The 20,234-nt window shown below is 43.5% G+C and overlaps 1 protein-coding gene across 1 annotated transcript in view; it reads right to left on the bottom strand.

Annotated features, from left to right (window-relative positions):
* Positions 1 to 20,234, bottom strand: part of LOC126088470 (protein madd-4-like) — a 474,106-nt gene that overhangs the window by 436,208 nt on the left and 17,664 nt on the right. The window contains exon 2 of the mRNA XM_049906612.1: positions 8,264 to 8,503. Within this exon, the coding sequence (XP_049762569.1) occupies positions 8,264 to 8,503 (240 nt within the window). The remainder of the gene's footprint in view (positions 1 to 8,263; positions 8,504 to 20,234) is intronic.

Genomic DNA, 20,234 nt, shown 5'->3' with positions numbered 1-20,234 from the left:
AGAGTAAAGCTGGCAGTCAGCCTTAGTAAGCTGTCATTTGGGCGTGCACGCAGATGGGGTAGGAGTCAGCAATCGGAGAGCACATGGGAAATGTTCACTCGAGTAGGTGTCAGGAAGAACGGACCATTCAAGATGTTGGGCAAGTTGTGCAATGCAAAAGGATAGGTCCAAATATGGATAGGTGTACGAAGAGTCAGAAAGAAAAGTGGCTGCTCCAGTGTTAAGATAGAAGAGGTTAAGTTGGTTAAGAAGGTCAGCCAAGAGGGCACCTCTCTGACAGGCCCAGGGAGAACCCCAAAGTGGATGATGTGCATTAAAGTCGCAGAGTAGCAAAATTGGGGGAGGTAGCTGCCCAATAGGTTGATGGACGTCTGCCTTAGTGACATCTAATGAAAGAGATACATAAATGGTACAGAGCAGAAAAAGACAGGTGGGGAAGGAAAAGGCGAATGGCAACTGCTTGAAGACAGGTAGTCAGGGAGATGGTTTGATTATGAATGTCATCCTGTATGAGCAGCATGATGCCCCCGTGAGATCGAATGCCGTCCTCCGGGGGAAGATCAATACAATCGGTAAGTAATGTGAAAGCTCAAAGCGGTCATGAGGATGCAATTTAGTTTCCTGAAGGCAGAGTACAAGGGGATGCTGCAATGCTAAAAGCAGCAGTAAATTCTCTTTGTGGGACCAAAGGCTGTGGAAATTTCATTGGAGGACAGTCATCAGGAGGAAGAGATGTCAACTCGGCGGCCGCCGAATGACAGCTAGTGTAGAGTCGCTACTACAGGCCACAGAAGCAGGAGGGTCCTGCTCGATGGGGTCCACAGAAGCATCTGCTTGCTTGTGCGGTTGGTCCATGAAGTCCAATGCTGAAAAACGGCTGTTGGTGCGCATCGGCGAGACAGAGGCTGGCCGGGCTAAGGCGCCATGTGGCGATACTGTCGAACAGGATTTTCAAGTTGGCAAAGGAGAAGACCGTTTGCGTTTGGTGGATTTCTTCGAGCCTTTCTCGTTTTAGGAAGACTTGGGTGTTGTTTGGCTGGAGGGTCGGAGGAAGTCTTCATGGGAGTACTCCTTCTGTCCTTTCCTGCCTACGGGCTGTGTAGCTGGTGGCTGCGCCCCTTGAGGCGAGAGCTTGGCAGTTTGTTGCATAGTGGGATGGGGGAGATGGAGATGCTAACTTGACACTGGTCGATTTCACAATCTCAGAGCTGAATTTGAGGTCGCATGTCTGCGTGGCCATGCCATTCATGGAGTGAGGAGTAACAATAACATGGCTGTAGATGCCAGGTGGGAGAACACAGGGCTTGCAACTAGCCAGTAACTTGCGAGCTACTGGGTAAGGCACTTTTTCCTTTAACCAGATCTCTTGGACAGCCTCTTATCTCGATACAAGAGACAATCCAGAAAGGAGGCGGCCATGGCCACTATTGCAGTTGATACAGCGTGCAGAAGAAGGCGGACAGTCGCTCTTGTGTGCATCCCTACCACAGGTTACACATTTGGCTGACTGTCGACAAGACGTTCTAGTGTGGTTGAGACGATGACACTAGTAGCAGCGCATTGGGTTTGGAATGTATGGCCAGACTGTGATAATTTCATGTTGTTATTATTGTGGTCTTCAGTCCTGAGACTGGTTTGATGCAGCTCTCCATGCTACTCTATCCTGTGCAAGCTGCTTCATCTCCCAGTATGTATTTCAGCCTACATACTTCTGAATCTGCTTAGTGTATTCATCTCTTGGGCTCCCTCTACGATTTTTACCCTCTTGATGCCTCAGAACATGCCCTACCAACCGATCCCTTCTTTTAGTCAAGTTGTGCCACAAACTCCTCTTCTCCCCAATTCTATTCAGTACCTCCTCATTAGTTATGTGATCTACCCATCTAATCTTCAGCATTCTTCTGTAGCACCACATTTCGAAAGCTTCTATTCTCTTCTTGTCTAAACTACACTCCTGGAAATTGAAATAAGAACACCGTGAATTCATTGTCCCAGGAAGGGGAAACTTTATTGACACATTCCTGGGGTCAGATACGTCACATGATCACACTGACAGAACCACAGGCACATAGACACAGGCAACAGAGCATGCACAATGTCGGCACTAGTACAGTGTATATCCACCTTTCGCAGCAATGCAGGCTGCTATTCTCCCATGGAGACGATCGTAGAGATGCTGGATGTAGTCCTGTGGAACGGCTTGCCATGCCATTTCCACCTGGCGCCTCAGTTGGACCAGCGTTCGTGCTGGACGTGCAGACCGCGTGAGACGACGCTTCATTCAGTCCCAGACATGCTCAATGGGGGACAGATCCGGAGATCTTGCTGGCCAGGGTAGTTGACTTACACCTTCTAGAGCACGTTGGGTGGCACGGGATACATGCGGACGTGCATTGTCCTGTTGGAACAGCAAGTTCCCTTGCCGGTCTAGGAATGGTAGAACGATGGGTTCGATGACGGTTTGGATGTACCGTGCACTATTCAGTGTCCCCTCGACGATCACCAGTGGTGTACGGCCAGTGTAGGAGATCGCTCCCCACACCATGATGCCGGGTGTTGGCCCTGTGTGCCTCGGTCGTATGCAGTCCTGATTGTGGCGCTCACCTGCACGGCGCCAAACACGCATACGACCATCATTGGCACCAAGGCAGAAGCGCCTCTCATCGCTGAAGACGACACGTCTCCATTCGTCCCTCCATTCACGCCTGTCGCGACACCACTGAAGGCGGGCTGCACGATGTTGGGGCGTGAGCGGAAGACGGCCTAACGGTGTGCGGGACCGTAGCCCAGCTTCATGGAGACGGTTGCGAATGGTCCTCGCCGATACCCCAGGAGCAACAGTGTCCCTAATTTGCTGGGAAGTGGCGGTGCGGTCCCCTACGGCACTGCGTAGGATCCTACGGTCTTGGCGTGCATCCGTGCGTCGCTGCGGCCCGGTCCCAGGTCGACGGGCACGTGCACCTTCCGCCGACCACTGGCGACAACATCGATGTACTGTGGAGACCTCACGCCCCACGTGTTGAGCAATTCGGTGGTACGTCCACCCGGCCTCCCGCATGCCCACTATACGCCCTCGCTCAAAGTCCGTCAACTGCACATATGGTTCACGTCCACGCTGTCGCGGCATGCTACCAGTGTTAAAGACTGCGATGGAGCTCCGTATGCCACGGCAAACTGGCTGACACTGACGGCGGCGGTGCACAAATGCACGTGGCACGTTACGATATTTGTTGGTACAAATTTATTTGATCAACTGGAGTATCTTTTGGTTATCCCGCCCACCCGGTCTGCTCAGCGTTACCTCTGGTGGTGCCTGTTTGTTCCTTTTTGAAGGAATTCACATAGGTGGTTCCTGTTACGTGCCCGGAGTTGCGTTCATGTATGGTATATTTGGCATTTGATGTGTTAGGTAAAGTCTGCCTAGGAAATGCGGTTTTGGACAGTACATGCATAGTGAATTACTGCTGCCTGGTATATGTGGTCTTCTGGGACCTGAACAACACGATCTCGTCAATTTGGATGGTGTAACAACATTTAGTGGTATCTTCTGTTTATCTCACTGTGTTATTATTAACTTGCCGGAATAGTCGCGTTTGGTGTCGTTAAGGCACTTCTAAGACTGTGGTTTGACTATCCATGTGCGCTTGGCTTTTATTGTTTTGTTTCAAGAAGCGAGAATTGTTTATTAAGATTTGTGTGTGTTGGCTTCCGGCTCTTGTTAAGAGCGCCCGAGTTAACGGCGCCGTGGTTATCATGTGCTTTCGGGATGTTATATTGTTATTTGATTTTGAATTTTATCTTGTGTTGATATTACCTGTCGTGTGTTACAGAACATAACCAAGGTGCGTAAGTGATGGGCAGTTGTGGGATGCATGTCGGGGAGTCCTCAGCGGTTTATTTCGGGGACCGTTTCTAGTGGGAAGGCTCCGAAGTGTTTATTTATTTCTCGTTCGATCTGCCAGATATATTTTACAAAGAACAGGTAAGATTAATATAAATCACAATAAACGTATGGAACTTGCAATGTGGAAACAAATTATATCAGTTATTACATTAGAATTATGTCAGGGAAACTACGTTATTACGTTGTTTTGCATTTGACTATCTTTACTAGTTTTAACATGAGACCATTTAGCCATACAGTGTCGTACGCTGATGTCAGGTCGATGAGAACTATCACTGTTTTCTTCTTGTCCTGAAAGCCTCGTTCAATGTGTGTGGTAAATGCCTGCATCTGGTGGCAGCAGCTTCTTCCTTGTCTAAAACCTGCTTGCTCCACTGGTAGTTGTTCCTCCAGTATTGGTTTAAGTCTTTCCAACAGTATCCTTTCAAACAGTTTGTAGGTTATGCACAGTAATGATATTGGTCTGGAGTTCCCTGCGTCAGTTCCACTCTTCCCTGGTTTAAGTATGGCAATGGTTTTGGCTGTTTTCCATTCTCTGGGGATTTCACAGGTTTCCATTATTCTCGTGAATAGTTTGCATAGCCACTTCAGCGCTTTTGGTCCAAGATTTTTCAAAAATTCAGGGAGGATGTTGTCTGGTCCAGCTGCCTTCCCTGTCCGTGTGTGTTGGAGTGCCATCTTCATCTCTTCTTCTTGGACTGCTGCCGTGAACATGTCGGCTTTTTCTTCACACTCCTGCAGTGCTACGGCCATCTGAGCTTTTATGTTTTTTCTTTGCTCAGGCGTCGCTGTTATCTTTGCGTTATCCCTGAGTTTCTTGCTGATTTTGTTTGGGTGGATACTGGCCTCTGCTGACTTCCTGTCGTTGGCTCCTCCCAGCTTTCTCATGAGACTCCAGCTTTTACGGCTTGAATGTGTGAAGTCCATTTGTTCCATCAGCTTGTGCCATCTTTGTTTTCGTTCCTCGTCCAGTAGGTCGGTAAGGGCCTGGGCAGTTCCCTCATCTTCTGTTCTGTTAAATTCTTCCAATAGGTTGCTGCATTCTTCAGACCAGCATTGAGTGTGGTATTTTCTGGCTCCTCGGGGGATATTTTTATGAGCTGCATGGATGAGTAACTTACAGAAGCGTACATAATTTGCAGCAGTAGGTGGTTTTCTCATTATCGTTTTCTCCACGCTTTCTCGATATGCTTCCCAGTTTGATTTTCTCAGATTCCAACGTGGGATGGGAGGGCTCGTTACAATTTCTCGCTGTAGGCCTATTTTTATTAAGACTGGGCAATGTTGGCTTCTAGGCAGGCGGTTCAATACTGTCCGTGATGCTGGTATTGCTGCTCCTGTATTTGTGCTGGACACTAAACATAAGTGAAGAGTAGTTTTGGTCTTCCATGCACTCGAGTGAAAAGTGGGCTTGTCTTTGGCATCGTACAGAAGGTGGTAGTTGTTGGTTTCAGCCTAGTCTGCCAGTGTCCGAAGTGTTGAGAGCTCGCTTGTCTGTGATTGCGTTGGGAGTTGCCCTTGCCCTTTGGTTGTTTGAAATTATTATTTTGTTATTATATTTATTGGTTGTGTGTTGCGCTTCTTTGATTTCATGGTGCCAAGTGCCATTATCTTTCTCAAGATTTTTGTAAATGATCTTAAGTTGTATTGCTAAGTTAACTTATTATTGGATTTTGTCTCTTGGGTAAACTATAAAAGCACTATTGTACGAGGGCTGTCCAGAAAGTAAGTTACGATTGATCGCGAAATGAAAATCACGGTGAAAATCAGAAATGTTTCATTTGTAACAGTTAGGTACACCTTTCAGCTACTTCTCTACGTAGTCGCCGTTCTGACTCAGAAATTCGTCGTAGCGTTGTACCAACTTTCCAATACCCTCATCATAGAAGGCAGCCGCCAGTGCTTTCTGCCAATTCTCTACTCTGCCTAAAGCTCGTTGTCTGTGCCAAAATGTTGTCTTCATAGCCAGCGGTTCGTTTGAGCAGAGATGAAACTCAGTGGGAGACAATTACTGGCTGTATTGTGGGTAACCAAACATTTCCAATTGAAACGATGCAGGAAGATCTTCATTGCACCTGCAGAGTGAGGCTGAGAATTGGCTTGAAGAAGAAACCGCACGACAGTTATGTAATGTTGGTTGCATAGCTTCAGGGGAAAATTCTCACCAGGCCCTCGTACTTGGCGGGAGACACTATTTTCTACAACATCTTTACGCGCTCACTAAGAGCTCAGGAATGAAAAGCGCGACATAATTCTACCTAGAGTCATACTGGAGACACTGCCCAACACATCTTTGCAAAGCTTTATCGGATTTTCATAGTCGTTTCCATTTCGCGACCGATCGTAACACACTTTCTGGACAGCCCTCGTAAAAGGTTCTTTGATTTTATGGTGGAAAGCCGCCGTTATTGATTTTTAAAGCTCATTCTTTTAACCATATGTTAAGTTCTGTAAGTTATATGAAATTGTAGTTATTTAAAAGAGTTTAGTATTGGCAATTTAAAAAAATTGTGTACAGAGTCTGCTGTTTGGATATTATTGGGTGGAAATCCTCGGACAGTTTGTAACGCCGGAAATGCATATCCTCCTATTTCCATCTATTGTACTATAAATTTGTTTTCCTTATTTTTGTTACCTGTATATATGACATTTCTGTGTCTTTACATATTGTAATTGTTTTAATATTTGTATATATATATATATATATATATATATTTATGCTTTTATGTCGATGTATAATTGGTTTGTTTCGTAAATATTATTTGTATTTTTACGCTGGGTCTTGCCTAGGGAAAACTGCTATCGAACGATTACATCGATAGGTCGTGTGAAGAATCAAAGTGTGTAGGGTCTTTGGTTGTGTGAACTCTGCCGCGTGGAGCGCGGGCAGAGAGAGAGTCTGGCTGGAGTAGCGAGTGGAGCAGGTGTGTTGTGTGAAGCTCCCGCGAGTTGCCGCGCTTTCGGGGTTTGGCAGCATGTAATTGCGCTCGACTTGCGATGATAGTTTCTGACATGGTGTCGCGGACGGGAAGCATTAGCTGGCGCACATCAAGAGCCCGTTTCGTCTGGTGACCGTGTCGAGAAGAAGGCGCGCCAATATCCAGCTTCTGCAACAGCGATGGCCGACAATGTGTGACTGTCGCCACCTCCTCGATCGACGGCTTCAAACCTTCAGTCAACCATCAAAGAAGACTGGCAGACCTCAGCTTTTCAAACTGTACCATTTTCGTAACTATAATTACAGCAACTTAGCATGAACATTTGTTGCTCATTGTCCCAATTGCATTACCAAGCAGGGTCCCTTCCTTTTCCGGAATGAACCCGAGTGTCGTTGAAATTCAAACGCCAGCATTAAAGTAACATTATAGCATTTCACTGCTTTAATTTCAAAGTTCAGTTAAAGTATTCATAGCTGGCTACAATATTTAGATTACACAAGCACGAATTAAGAGTGCGAGTTTTGTTACCGTATTTTAGCTTACCTGTGACTGTAGCTCAGCTTGGTACGTACTAAATTTTACTATTGTTAATTGTTCAGAATCGTTTAATTCAAGTTCAAAGTTAAATCTCTTCTTTCTAAATTGTGTAGATTCAAGTAGCTTTAGAAATGATTGTTGAGGTAGTCCAAGACTAACTGTATTTTACTGAATTTCGTTGTGCTTCAGAAAGAAAGCTCACTATTAACTTCAGTCACTAAATTAACTTTCGATTTTCCTGTTTTATTAATTCTTTTGCTAAATTAAGTCAGAGTGTAGCGAAATTTATTACTTCTGACAAACTTTCAGTTTTCACACTGCACGTGTCAGCCTTCAGTTGCCACGCTTCTAGTGCTAATTATATGTGTAAGAACCTTTTTTTCAGTTACTATAGTAATTGTCCTTAGGACTGGCGACCGTAATTTCCCCCAAATCTCAAATATCTAATTACCGCTAGTTGATTGTTAACGTAACGGCCGCACATTTACTTTCTTTATTAACTTTACCCCTTTTTCAAAATTAATTTCCACCAGTTTCATTAGCATTTTTCCTTTCATTTAGATGTAACCCTTTCCTCCTTCTTTACCGACAAATTGACTTCGGTGACGATTGCTTTTCCCAAATTTCCATTAGGTACACGCGGTTTCATTTTTCACTGTTATTAAGGTCGATAAGTGAGGGGGAGGTTACAAGTTGTCCTATGAGAACACACATTCCACAGAGTAATGTGATTTTATTCCTATTATCTTTTTAAGCTGGCTTCTCCGACCCGAGGTTCCCTACCTCAAATTATTCAGTGGAGCATCCTGTTAACTTTTATGCACGCTCTTACGGAAACGACGAGATAGGGTCCAGTGTGGAGTGGGAGAGGCTGCGGACGTACCTGGCACTGGCCGCTGATGCACATGTCGAGCGAGCCGGGGCGGCAGCGCGTGCCGTCCTGCACGCGGGCGGCCAGCGTGGCGACCACGTGCGAGCCGTCGGGCCGCGTGGCGCGGCACGTGAGCGCGCACGGCGCCGCCTCCTGCTGGTGCGGCAGCCAGCGCAGCTCGGCGCCCCGCCACGGCTCCTTGTCGAACGAGGCGCACTGCTGCGCGCGGAAGTCGCCCGGCTCGGGGCACGCCTGCGGACAGCAACCCGCAACGCGCGCTGCTACACCCCGCTTTCTGCACTTCGGCACTCGCAAGTCCTGACGTAACCTGACGAATATTACGCTACTGACCATTAACTTTGCTACACCAAGAAGAAATGCAGATGAATGGGATTCATTGGACAAATATATTATACTGGAACTGACATGTGATTACATTTTCACGCAATTTTGGTGCATAGATCCTGAGAAATCAGAACCCAGAACAACCACCTCTGCCGTAATAACGGCCTTGATACGCCTGGGCATTGAGTCAAATAGAGCTTGTATGGCGTGTACAGGTACAGCTGCCCATGCAGCTTCAACACGATACCACAGTTCATCAAGAGTAGTGACTGGCGTATTGTGACCAGACTTTTCCATTGGTGAGAGATCTGGAGAATCTGCTGGCCAGGGCAGCGGTCGAACATTTTCTGTATCCAGAAAGTCCCGTACAGGACGTGCAACATGCGGTCGTGCACTATCCTGCTGAAATGTAAGGTTTCGCAGGAATCGAATGAAGGGTAGAGCCACGGGTCGTAACACACCTAAAATGTCACGTCCACTGTTCAAAGTGCCGTCAATGTGAACAAGAGGTGACCGAGACGTGTAACCAGTGGCACCCCATACCATCACGTTGGGTGATACGACAGTATGGCGATGACGAATACACGCTTCCAATGTGCGTTCACTGCGATGTCGCCAAAGACGGATGCGACCATCATGATGCTGTAAACAGAACCTGGATCCATCCGAAACAATGACGTTTTGCCATTCGTGCACCCAGGTTCGTCGGTCAGTACACCATCGCAGGCGCGCCTGTCTGTGATACAGCGTCAAGGATAACCGTAGCCAGGGTCCAGATAGTCCATGCTGCTGCAAACGTCGTCGAACTGTTCGTGCAGATGGTTGTTGTCTTGCAAACGTCCCCATCTGTTGAGTCAGGAATCGGACGTGGCTGCACGATCCGTTACAGCCATGCGGGTAAGATGCCTGCCATCTCGACTGCTGGTGATACGAGGCCGTTAGGATCCAGGACGGCGTTCCGTATTACCCTGCTGAACCAACCGATTCCATATTCTGCTAACAGTCATTGGCTCTCGACTAACGCGAGCAGCAGTGTCGCGATACGAAAAACCGCAATCGCGATAGGCTAAAATCCGACCTTTATAAAAGTCAGAAACGTGATGGTACGCATTTCTCCTCCTTACACGAGGCATCACTACAACGTTTCACCAGGCAACGCCGGTCAACTTCTGTTTGTGTATGAGAAATCGGTTGGAAACTTTCCTCATGTCAGCACGTTGTAGGTGTCGCCACCGGCGCCAACCTTGTGTGAATGGTCTGAAATGCTAATCATTTGCCTATCACAGCATCATCTTCCTGTCGGTTAAATTTCGCGTATGTAGGACGTCATCTTCGTGGTGTATCAATTTTAATGGCCAGTAGCGTATTACCAAAATTTCAAGTTTGTGATCGTGATCTTCGATCATAAGTTGCTGTAATGATTAGTAAATATTGTGTGAGCTAAGACAGAGGTATTCATAGTGAAGTACCATTCTACTGATATGTATGTGCAAATCACAAATTTCCAGCTTTGTGAGTAACTTTACAAGTTTAAGTTTTCAGAACATATTTTTCTGTACTTGCCTGCGTATCGTACATTGTTTTGCTGCGTTGTTACGATGCGTGTTTTTTTAAGTAAGTACCGTTTTGAATGATAACATTGTAATTCTGTCAGAGACAGCAAAGGACTTGGAAGAGCAGTTGAACGGAATGGGCAGTGTCTTGCAGGAGGGTATAAGATGAACATCAACAAAAGCAAAACGAGGATAATGGAATGTAGTAGTCGAATTAAGTCGGGTGATGCTGAGGGAATTAGATTAGGAAATGAGACACTTAAAGTAGTGAAGGAGTTTTGCTATTTGGGGAGAAAAATAACTGATGATGGTCGAAGTAGAGATGATATAAAATGTAGACTGGCAATGGCAAGGAAAGCGTTTCTGAAGAAGAAAAATTTTTTAACATCGAGTATAGATTTAAATGTCAGGAAGTCGTTTCTGAAAGTATTTGTATGGAGTGTAGCCATGTATGGAAGTGAAACGTGGACGATAAATAGTTTAGACAAGAAGAGAATAGAAGCTTTCGAAATGTGGTGCTACAGAACAATGCTGGAGATTAGATGGGTAGGTCACATAACTAAAGAGGAGGTATTGAATAGAATTGGGGAGAAGAGGAGCTTGTGGCTCAACTTGACTAGAAGAAGGGATCGGTTGGTAGGACATATTCTGAGACATCGAGGGATCACCAATTTAGTATTGCAGTGCAGCGTGGAGGGTAAAAATCGTAGAGGGAGACCAAGAAATGAATACGCTAAGCAGATTCAGAAGGATGTAGGCTGCAGTAGGTAGTGGGTGATGAAGAAGCTTGCACAGGATAGAGTAGCATGGAGAGTTGCATCAAACCAGTCTCAGGACTGAAGACCACAACAACAACAACAACAGTTTTGAAATTAAACAAAGACGTGCTAAGATATCTCAATAGTTTTTTGTTTACATGGAAGCCTGTACCTTAACCTACACACTGACGCCGTTACAGTCTGATTCTTCCTTGTTTACGTTGTGAATTAATGTTTAAGATGCCTCCGATAATCGGAGTCCCGCCGACTGTGAAGCACGGGCTGTTATAAGATTTATTAGTGCTAAAGGCCTAAAAGCGACCGATATTCATGGTGAGATCTGTGCAATTTACGGAGAAAATATTATGAGTGATGGAATGGTAAGAAAGTGGGTGAGAGCGTTTAACGATGGCCACACAAATGTGCATGATGAACAACGGAGTTGGCGTCCTTCCATCGTTAATAAAAGTTTGGTGCAGGAAGTGGCCAATAAGGCGACAGAAAACAGACGCTTTACGATTTCCTCCTTGCGGGATGACTTCCCTAAAGTTTCTCGTTGTGTTTCGTATGGCATTGTGACCGAGCACTTGAATCACCACCGAGCGAGGTGGCGCAGTGGTTAGACAGTGGACTCGCATTCGGGAGGACGACGGTTCAATCCCGTGTCCGGCCATCCTGATTTAGGTTTTCCGTGATTTCCCTAAATCGCTCCAGGCAAATGCTGGGATGGTTCCTTTCAAAGGGCACGGCCGACTTCCTTCCCTGTCCTTCCCTAATCCGATGTGACCGATGACCTCGCTGTCTGGTCTCCTTCCCCAAAGCAACAACTACAACTTGAATCCCCGAAAATTGTGCGCACGTTGGGTACCGAAAATGTTGACGGATGTGTACAAAACCAAACGTTTAGACAGTGAATTGACTTTCCTTGAGCGGTACCACAACGACGGCGATGATTTATTAAGCCAAACTGTTACGGGCGATGAAACATGGGTGGCCTACACCACACCAGAATCGAAGCAACAGTCCATGGAATTTAAGCAAGGGCATCGTTTTGCTGCATGTGTCGAATCAGACCAAAGATGTCATCACATCTTTTGGATGAGAAACTCTAGATCTTCCTCTGTACAGCCCCGATCTTGCACTCAGTGACTACCATCTGTTCCTGCACTTGAAGAAACACATGGGCGGTCAGCGTCTTCAAGACGATGACGAAGTCAAAACAGTGGTGATGCAGTGGTTAACAAGTCAGACGGCAGACTCCTATGAGGAGGGTACTCAAAAACTGGTACAACGTTATTACAAGTGCCTCAATATTGGCGGAAATTATGTAGAAAAGTAGATTAAGTAGATTAAGGTACAGGCTTTCTTGTAAAAATAAAATTATTGAGATATCTTAGCACGTCTTTTTTAAATTTCAAAACGATTCTTACGTAAAAAACACGCCTCGTATAACCTCTACAGTGATGACGGTTTTATGAACAGGTAGAGGAATAAAGTTGTGTTGCTACACTTGGTGGTTTGCAATGCGCTATTTCAAATAAAAATAGCCAGACACCTACTATGGAACACTAATATGGGGTGTGAGAACCCTTCCACTTCATAACTGCTTAGCTGCCGACGCTTTCAGTGAGATGTCTGGGTATCTGACGAGGAACGGCAATGCTTTCTTTCTCAAGAGCCGAGACCAGAGAAGATAGCACGCTGGGGTGTAGAGCAAAGTTGACGTCTATTAGCATCAGGTATGAACCGTCCGCAACTCAGACCATTTCAGGAATGTCTATGTCCACAAACCATTGCCTCGCTGATGCTGCTTTATGACTGGTCTATTGTCATATTGATACAAACTATCATCGTCTCCGGACTGTTATTCTACTTTACACTATACATTATACTATTAAACGTGTCCTTATCCTTCTGTATTTACTGTTTTTTTAAGTGCAGTATGGTCTCTACAGCAAACCTACCACAAACCTCCCTAAATCGAAACACCACTTCTTATTTACTTCACTGTTACCATTACACATGATGTCAGTTAATGTTCTCCTGTCATTCGCCAAACTCAGGCCTCTCCATCAGACTCACGCAGGAAGAAGCGTGATTCGTCACTCGAGATTACTCGTTTCCAGCTACCAGTGTGTAACGGCGTCTCTCTTTGCACCATCTCAAGCGTCGCTTAACGTTGAGCACAGAAAGGTGTGGCTCACGAGGAGATGACTGACTCTTTTAACTCCCTACTTACAGTCCTCGTGCTAGCTGAACTCCTGATTGCACTTTGGAACATACGAGTAATTCATTCGTCTCCTGCGATTTTCTCGGAATTGCCAGAACAGTGCACATTACTACTCGCACATGATGCTGTTTTAATGGCCTACAAAAGGTGTGCAAAGTTTGCAGTAAATCTGTGATCCCAACGATGTGGTCTCTTCTTGTGAGAAGATATTCCACAAGCACGCAATTTGACTGCGAGCCGCTTTGGAGGTACAGTGTCAATACCCTTTTGGAAGTGGGATGTAGTCGAATTAAATCAGGTGATGCTGTGGGAACTAGATTTGGAAATGAGACACTAAAGGAAGTACGTGAGTTTTGCTATTTGGGTAGCAAAATAACTGATGACGACCGAAGTAGAGAAATGGCAATGGCAAGTAAAACATTCCTCAACAAGAGAAATTTTTTGATTCGAGTGAGGATTTAAGTGCTAATAACTCACTTCTGAAAGTATTTTTCTGGAGAGTAGCCATTTATGGAAGTCAGAAACGGACGATAAACAGTTTATACACTACTGGCCATTAAAATTGCTACACCACGAAGATGACGTACTACAGGCGCGAAATTTAAATGCAAATGATTAGCTTTTCAGAGCATTCACACAAGGTTGGGGCCGGTGGCGACACCTACAACGTACTGACATGAGGAAAGTTTCCAACCAATTCTCATATACAAACAGCAGTTGACCGGTGTTCCCTGGTGAAACGTTGTTGTGATGCCTCGTGTAAAGAGGAGAAATGCGTACCATCACGTTTCCAAGTTTTATGAAGGTCGGGTTGTAGCCTATCGCGATTGCGGTTTATTGTATCGCGACATTGCTGCTCGCATTGGTCGAGATCCAATGACTGTTAGCAGATATGGAATCGGTGAGCTCAGGAGGGTAATACGGGACGCCGTACTGGATCCCAACGGCCTCGTATCACTAGCAGTCGAGATGACAAGCATCTTATCAGCATGGCTGTAATGGATCGTGCAGCCACGTCTCGATACCTGACTCAGTAGATTGGGACGTTTGCAAGACAACAACCATCTGCACAAACAGTTCGACGACGTTTGCAACAGCATGGACTATCAGCTCGGAGACCATGGCTGCGGTTACCCTTGACGCTGCATCACAGACAGGAGCGCCTGCGATGGTGTACTCAACGACGAACCTAGGTGTACGAATGGCAAAACGTCATTTCTTCGGATGAATCATGGTTTTGTTTATAGCATCATGATGGTCGCATCCTTGTTTGGCGACATCGCGGTGAACGCACATTGGAAGCGTGTATTCGTCATCGCCATACTGGCCTTTCACTCGGCGTGATGGTATGGGATGCCATTGGTTACACGTCTCGGTCACCTCTTGTTCGCATTGACGGCACTTTGAACAGTGGACGTTACATTTCAGATGTGTTACGACCCGTGGCTCTAGCCTTCATTCGATCGCTGCGAAGCCCTGCATTTCAGCAGGATAATGCACGACCGCACGTTGCAGATCCCGTACGGGCCTTTCTGGATACAGAAAATGTTCAACTGCTGCCCTGGATAGCACATTCGCCAGATCGCTCACCAATTGATAACATCTGGTCAATGGTGGCCGAGCAACTGGCTCGTCACAATGCGCTGGCCACTACTCTTGATGAACTGTGGTATCGTGTTGAAGCTGCATGGGCAGCTGTACCTGTACACGACATACAACCTCTGTTTGACTCAATGCCCATGCGTATAAAGACAGTTATTACGGCCGGAGGTGGTTGTTCTGGGTACTGATTTACTGAAAATGTAATGACGTCAGCTCTAGTATAATATATTTGTCCAATGAATACCCGTTTATCATCTGCATTTTTTCTTGATGTAGAAATTTTAATGGCCATTAGCGTACAAAAAGAGAACAGAGGGTTTTGAAATGTGGTGCCACAGAAGAATGTTGAAGATTGGACTGGTAGATGGTGTAACGTACGCGGAGGTGCTGAATAGTACTGGGGAGACAAGGAATTTGTGCCAAAACTTGGCTGAAAGGAGAGATCTGTTGATAGAACACATTATGAGACATCAAGAGGTGAAACTCATAGAGGGAGTACAAGAGATGAATACAATAAGCAGATTCAGAAGGATGTAGGTTGAAGTAGTTATTCGGAGATGAAGAGGCTTGCACGGGGAGCTGCTTGAAACCAATCTTCGAACTGACGACGACGACAACAACAACAACAACAATAACAACAACTTCCAGTACTACTACTACTACTACTACTACTACTACTACTGCTCCTACTCTTGGGTACTGAAGCAGCCTATGTCACTTAATAAACACAAGTCTTCTGGTTAAGATGGTAAAACAGTTAGGCGTTGGAGTAAGCAGATAAAATAGCTCCATTTTTAGCAGTCGTATACAGTCACTCATTTGGCGGCAGATCCGCACCTAAAGACTAGAAAGTTGTACGTCACATCAATACGCAAGAAAGGAAATAAAAGTAATTTATACAGCCCTATCATACACATCAACTTGTAGCAGGATTTTCGAACGCTGTGAAATACCTCGAAGAAAACTGTCTGTAAACACATAACCAACATGGATTCAGACAATGTCATTCTAGTGAAAGTCAACTGGCTCTGTGTTCAGAGGAACAAATGGATGCTATCGACAGAGGATCTCAAGTTGATCCCATATTTCTAGATTTCCAGAAGGCTTTCGAAATCGTTTCTCACAAGTGACTTCTTGTCAAATCGCCTCCCTTTAGAGTATCCATTCAGTTGTGCAGCTGGTTTCATTATTTCCTGTCACAGAGGTCGTCAGCAGACCAACCGAACATTGGAAATTTCTTCATTTTAGTTCAAAGTTTTCGATTCAGGCTATCCTGGGCCAGGGCTCCTCATCTCAGATTGATGCATTTAATTCTTAACTTGTGTGGTTGTGATGTCCGTAGCAGTTTCACTATTGTTAAAGAAATTTAAATTCTGTCTTTATAACTACTATTATATGCAAAATTATGCGTTCCATTTTATTGATATAAAACATTTTCATTGGTCTGAAATGAAACACATTTGAAGATCTTGAGAGAAGAAGAATTATGGCAAACGAATTACGGTAACTCATGTGCTTTATTCATATTAAGCAGAGAAATAGCAGCTGTACTTCTAATTTCAGATTCTCGCTAATGGTAAAATTTTGCCAGGATGTGTGCGAGTAAACAGCAGAAAGTGCCACAAACGTGGCCGTCAGTAGTATTAACGTTTGCGATGTTCCTGCCAGGAAAATGCTTGGCAGGGACGTTTTATATAAGTCCGAGAATGTTGTGGATAGCTACGACTAAGGTAAAGATTCATGAATGTATTCCTGACTACAAATGTGCTTCAAACTTGTTGATAGTCACTTAAAAGTGAATAATTATTTAAACAAAAAATAATTTTAACTTGTATCTCTTACCATACTTTAAGTGAATTTACGTGACAGTGTGATGGCAGAAATGATAAGGGCCATCCTTGAGATTGTTTACGTGTTGTTGTAAGGTGACAGTAAAATTAATGTTATATTGTGATGAATCATTGATTAATTTTTGAAGTTGTTATGGTTTATTATTGCAGAAATGGGAAATGAAAATCATAGTATCACAACTGAAAGAAGTCGGACCTTCTAAATGCGTATTTTTTTAAAAAGTTTCATAGTAATGTTTTGGTAATTCACCCAGCAAGTAAACAGTATTAAGTATCCATGACATATTTTTAAGAACACAATTACAGACAGTATTTACGAATTTACGACTTTCAAAATATGTCGTCACTATAGATATCTTTGAAAAAAAAAAAAGACTTATCCGAATGAAAGATTCACAATGGATGTACTTGAAATATCTCGTGAAATCTTAGTGAAACAAATACTGCACAATTTCTCAAAACAACCATCTTATCCCTTAGCACTGTTTACAGCCGAGGTCTTCATTTAAAATTATTGTTTGCTTTCTAGACCTTGAAACAGGTAGCTATAAAAGATACAAACTTGTGATCTTTCACTTACGGCATTTCGTGCCTGATTTTCACTTACATTAGGAACTGCCTTCTGCTTCTACATTTTCGAGAATTCCTTCGTTTGCTACTGGTGGTTTTTGCCTACTCTCAAATTGATTTGCAACACTACAAATTACCTGATGTGAAATGTGAGACAATATAACGTCACTGCTGTTTGTAAAATTCATATATGACAAACCATAGATGGTATTTTTTGATCAAGTGGAAACCAAATCTAGTGGTTAACTTGGCACCATTACATACACTAAAAAAACACTGATAAATTTAAGTAGAAGTCTGCAAGGAAACATAAATGGTAGTATATTGTGACGTATTTAACATCAGCTAATGCGTAGTGCAGCAAACCTGAGTGAGAGTAGATAAGAAACTTCAATGCCAAACAAAGAAATACATCGAAAAAATGCAAGTAAACAATTCTTGATGTAGGCGAAAATCTGACGTACAATGCCGTAATTGAAAAATCAAACCTCAGTATCTTTTTCAACGAACTAGTTTTAGATCCAGAAAGCAATATAAATTATGTATGTTTGATTACAGACCACTGACGATGCTTTACATCAGTAAAACGAAACTCGTGTGGCGATATAAATACTTATTTTTTTAGTAGCTGTACATTCGTAGTTTAAATATCTTTAATAAATATTACATTTGGTCTTCTCCATCATCCTGAAAGACTGTACCATCATCACGAAAACGTCCTGTGCACATTGATGTAGCCGCTTTATTGGCAGTCACTCGATATGTTTGCTCCGTATAACGTGTATTTTAGCGCTGGTTCTGTTTACCTCTAGGTCACAGTGTAAACATTTGGACTCTTGTCTGATGGCCGGTATATGCTGTGATTTATTGCGTCTGGTACTGTAAATGTAAACATGCAGAGGATGGTAATCATTTTGGACTTCGCGATGCACCTTTTTAATACAATTTAAATTGCTGAATAGAATTAGGACCAGCATTGCCGCTAGTGAATTGTAAACATTTCTGGCAAACGTATTGCTTATTCTGTCATGCAAACCATATTTCACATTTCGGATAGAGTTTGCTGAATTATTATTTTGCGTCATTCGTGACCAAAAAGGTAACTCGTCTCGCCTTATACACTCGTCTTATGTAGTGTTTTTTGGGGAAATTAATCACATAGCTGACTAGATACAATCAGCGGGAATGAAACGCCATTGGCCCTTTTTCTTTAAATAAATGGCTTAGTCAACCATGATGTTTTATTTTATCCTTCGTTTTAAAGAAATTTCCACCATATGACTGTTAATAGTTCACTTATTTTACACAATTTTACACATAGAAACAAGTGGTTATTAAGCATTTGAAACCACTAGTTACGTGTTAAAATATGTCTGTCTGTGAAATGTCAGCGTCGAAAAATATACTTCTGGTCTTATAGAGCAGTTTTTGACATGTAATTAATGTTTTCATATATGTAATAACCTCTTGTTTCTACGCCCTACACTGTGTGATACGTACTCTTTACTGATTTTCAGTTCAGCATGCACTTGAGAATGACTATAAAGTCAAATGGGGATGGTGTAAAATAAACGAACAGTTAACAGGGAAATGGGGGAAATATCTGTCAAAAAATTCTGTACGACTTTGGTCCCCCATCAAGGACAGATCATGATATTTTAATAAGCGGGATATTTTTTCCTTTGTAACTGTGTAGATAACTAAGAAGTTTGCTTGATTGCAGCTTAGTACTGTGGCAATACGCCGAAGAAACGTAAGCTGTTAAATTATTGCGTGATTCGAGATTTCATAATACATCTGGCTCTTAATGGTAGAGAATACGTCTTCTCGCATGCTAATGATAGACGCCAATGTGCATGCACGGTGACCAATTACATGCACTGCAAAACCTTGCTGCAGCGGCAGAGATATACCGCCACTGTTGACAATGTTTATTACTAATATATGTTCCACTACAGGAAAATTTTTCAAATACAATACGGTGATTTTAAGAGAGGCGACATTACACTTCGCATGGTCTTACTGAAAGACATTATTAGCATAGTACCAATATATTATGTGACACACATGCTGCGCTACATCTTGAGAAAGGTTGAACTGCACAAGGGTTTTTCATTTGGAGTGTAAATTTACGTGATTGCTCCACACACCACATTCATACCCCAAAAATCTTCAGAGATAAGATTTATTTGTAAAAATCTGTTATTTGATATAATGGCCTATCTTACAAATCGATTTTCGTTTGTTAAGCTTCTCAACGATTGTAACAAACTAAGAAATAGAGAAATAGTAACGATCATTCTTGTTGCCAGCTGAGAATAGCCTAACATTTGTTACTTAATCACAGAAACCACCACATTATTGCTGTTTATTTTAAGCGAGACACAAAATGACTAAATATGTTGAAGATAAACCAACATAACAAAAATATCACTTGTATTTTCCTATTTATTCAAAATGCTACTGCTCATGTCGTTCTGTAGGCCTCTTCAGCATAATCATTCGTGATATTCCCATCGAGTTTGCCAGCGGATCCTAAGATTGACATGATGCGCACTTTCCTGTTAGTGACTTTTATGCTTCATCATCTTAGCAAGACTCAGCAACAGCGTCTAATCTGCAGAAAGCAGCCATATGGAACACTGTAAAATTACATCATGTTGACTTTAAGATCCGACGGCAAACCCGACAAGGCTACATCCTGCACAACCGAGCAGAGGGCCTCTTAGAGCCTAAAGTTTAGACTCTTCGGGCATCTGGGGCTACGTAGGCCTGAGATGCCAGTCACCTGTTAACTGTCAGGTGTGTATCTGAATCTTACCTAAGTTTTTCGAGGTATTGTCAGAATCTGATTACGTTGCATTCCAGGTTTTATCATTGTTACATTGGGCATACGAAAATGTCTCATATGAGAAATATGCATTTTTAAACCAACAGATTTTATAACCTTTCTTTCAGTTGATGAAGGCTGAAATAACCTAAACCGGCCAAGAATAAAATATATACAGCTGATGGCAAATAAAAATGCTTTTCTAGATCAGCTGTATGACATCTGTATACCTCTCTTCCACACAC

The sequence above is a fragment of the Schistocerca cancellata genome, chromosome 6 (genome assembly GCF_023864275.1).
Source record: "Schistocerca cancellata isolate TAMUIC-IGC-003103 chromosome 6, iqSchCanc2.1, whole genome shotgun sequence".
Lineage (NCBI taxonomy): Eukaryota > Metazoa > Arthropoda > Insecta > Orthoptera > Acrididae > Schistocerca > Schistocerca cancellata.
This window is presented reverse-complemented; position numbering and strand designations above follow the sequence as displayed.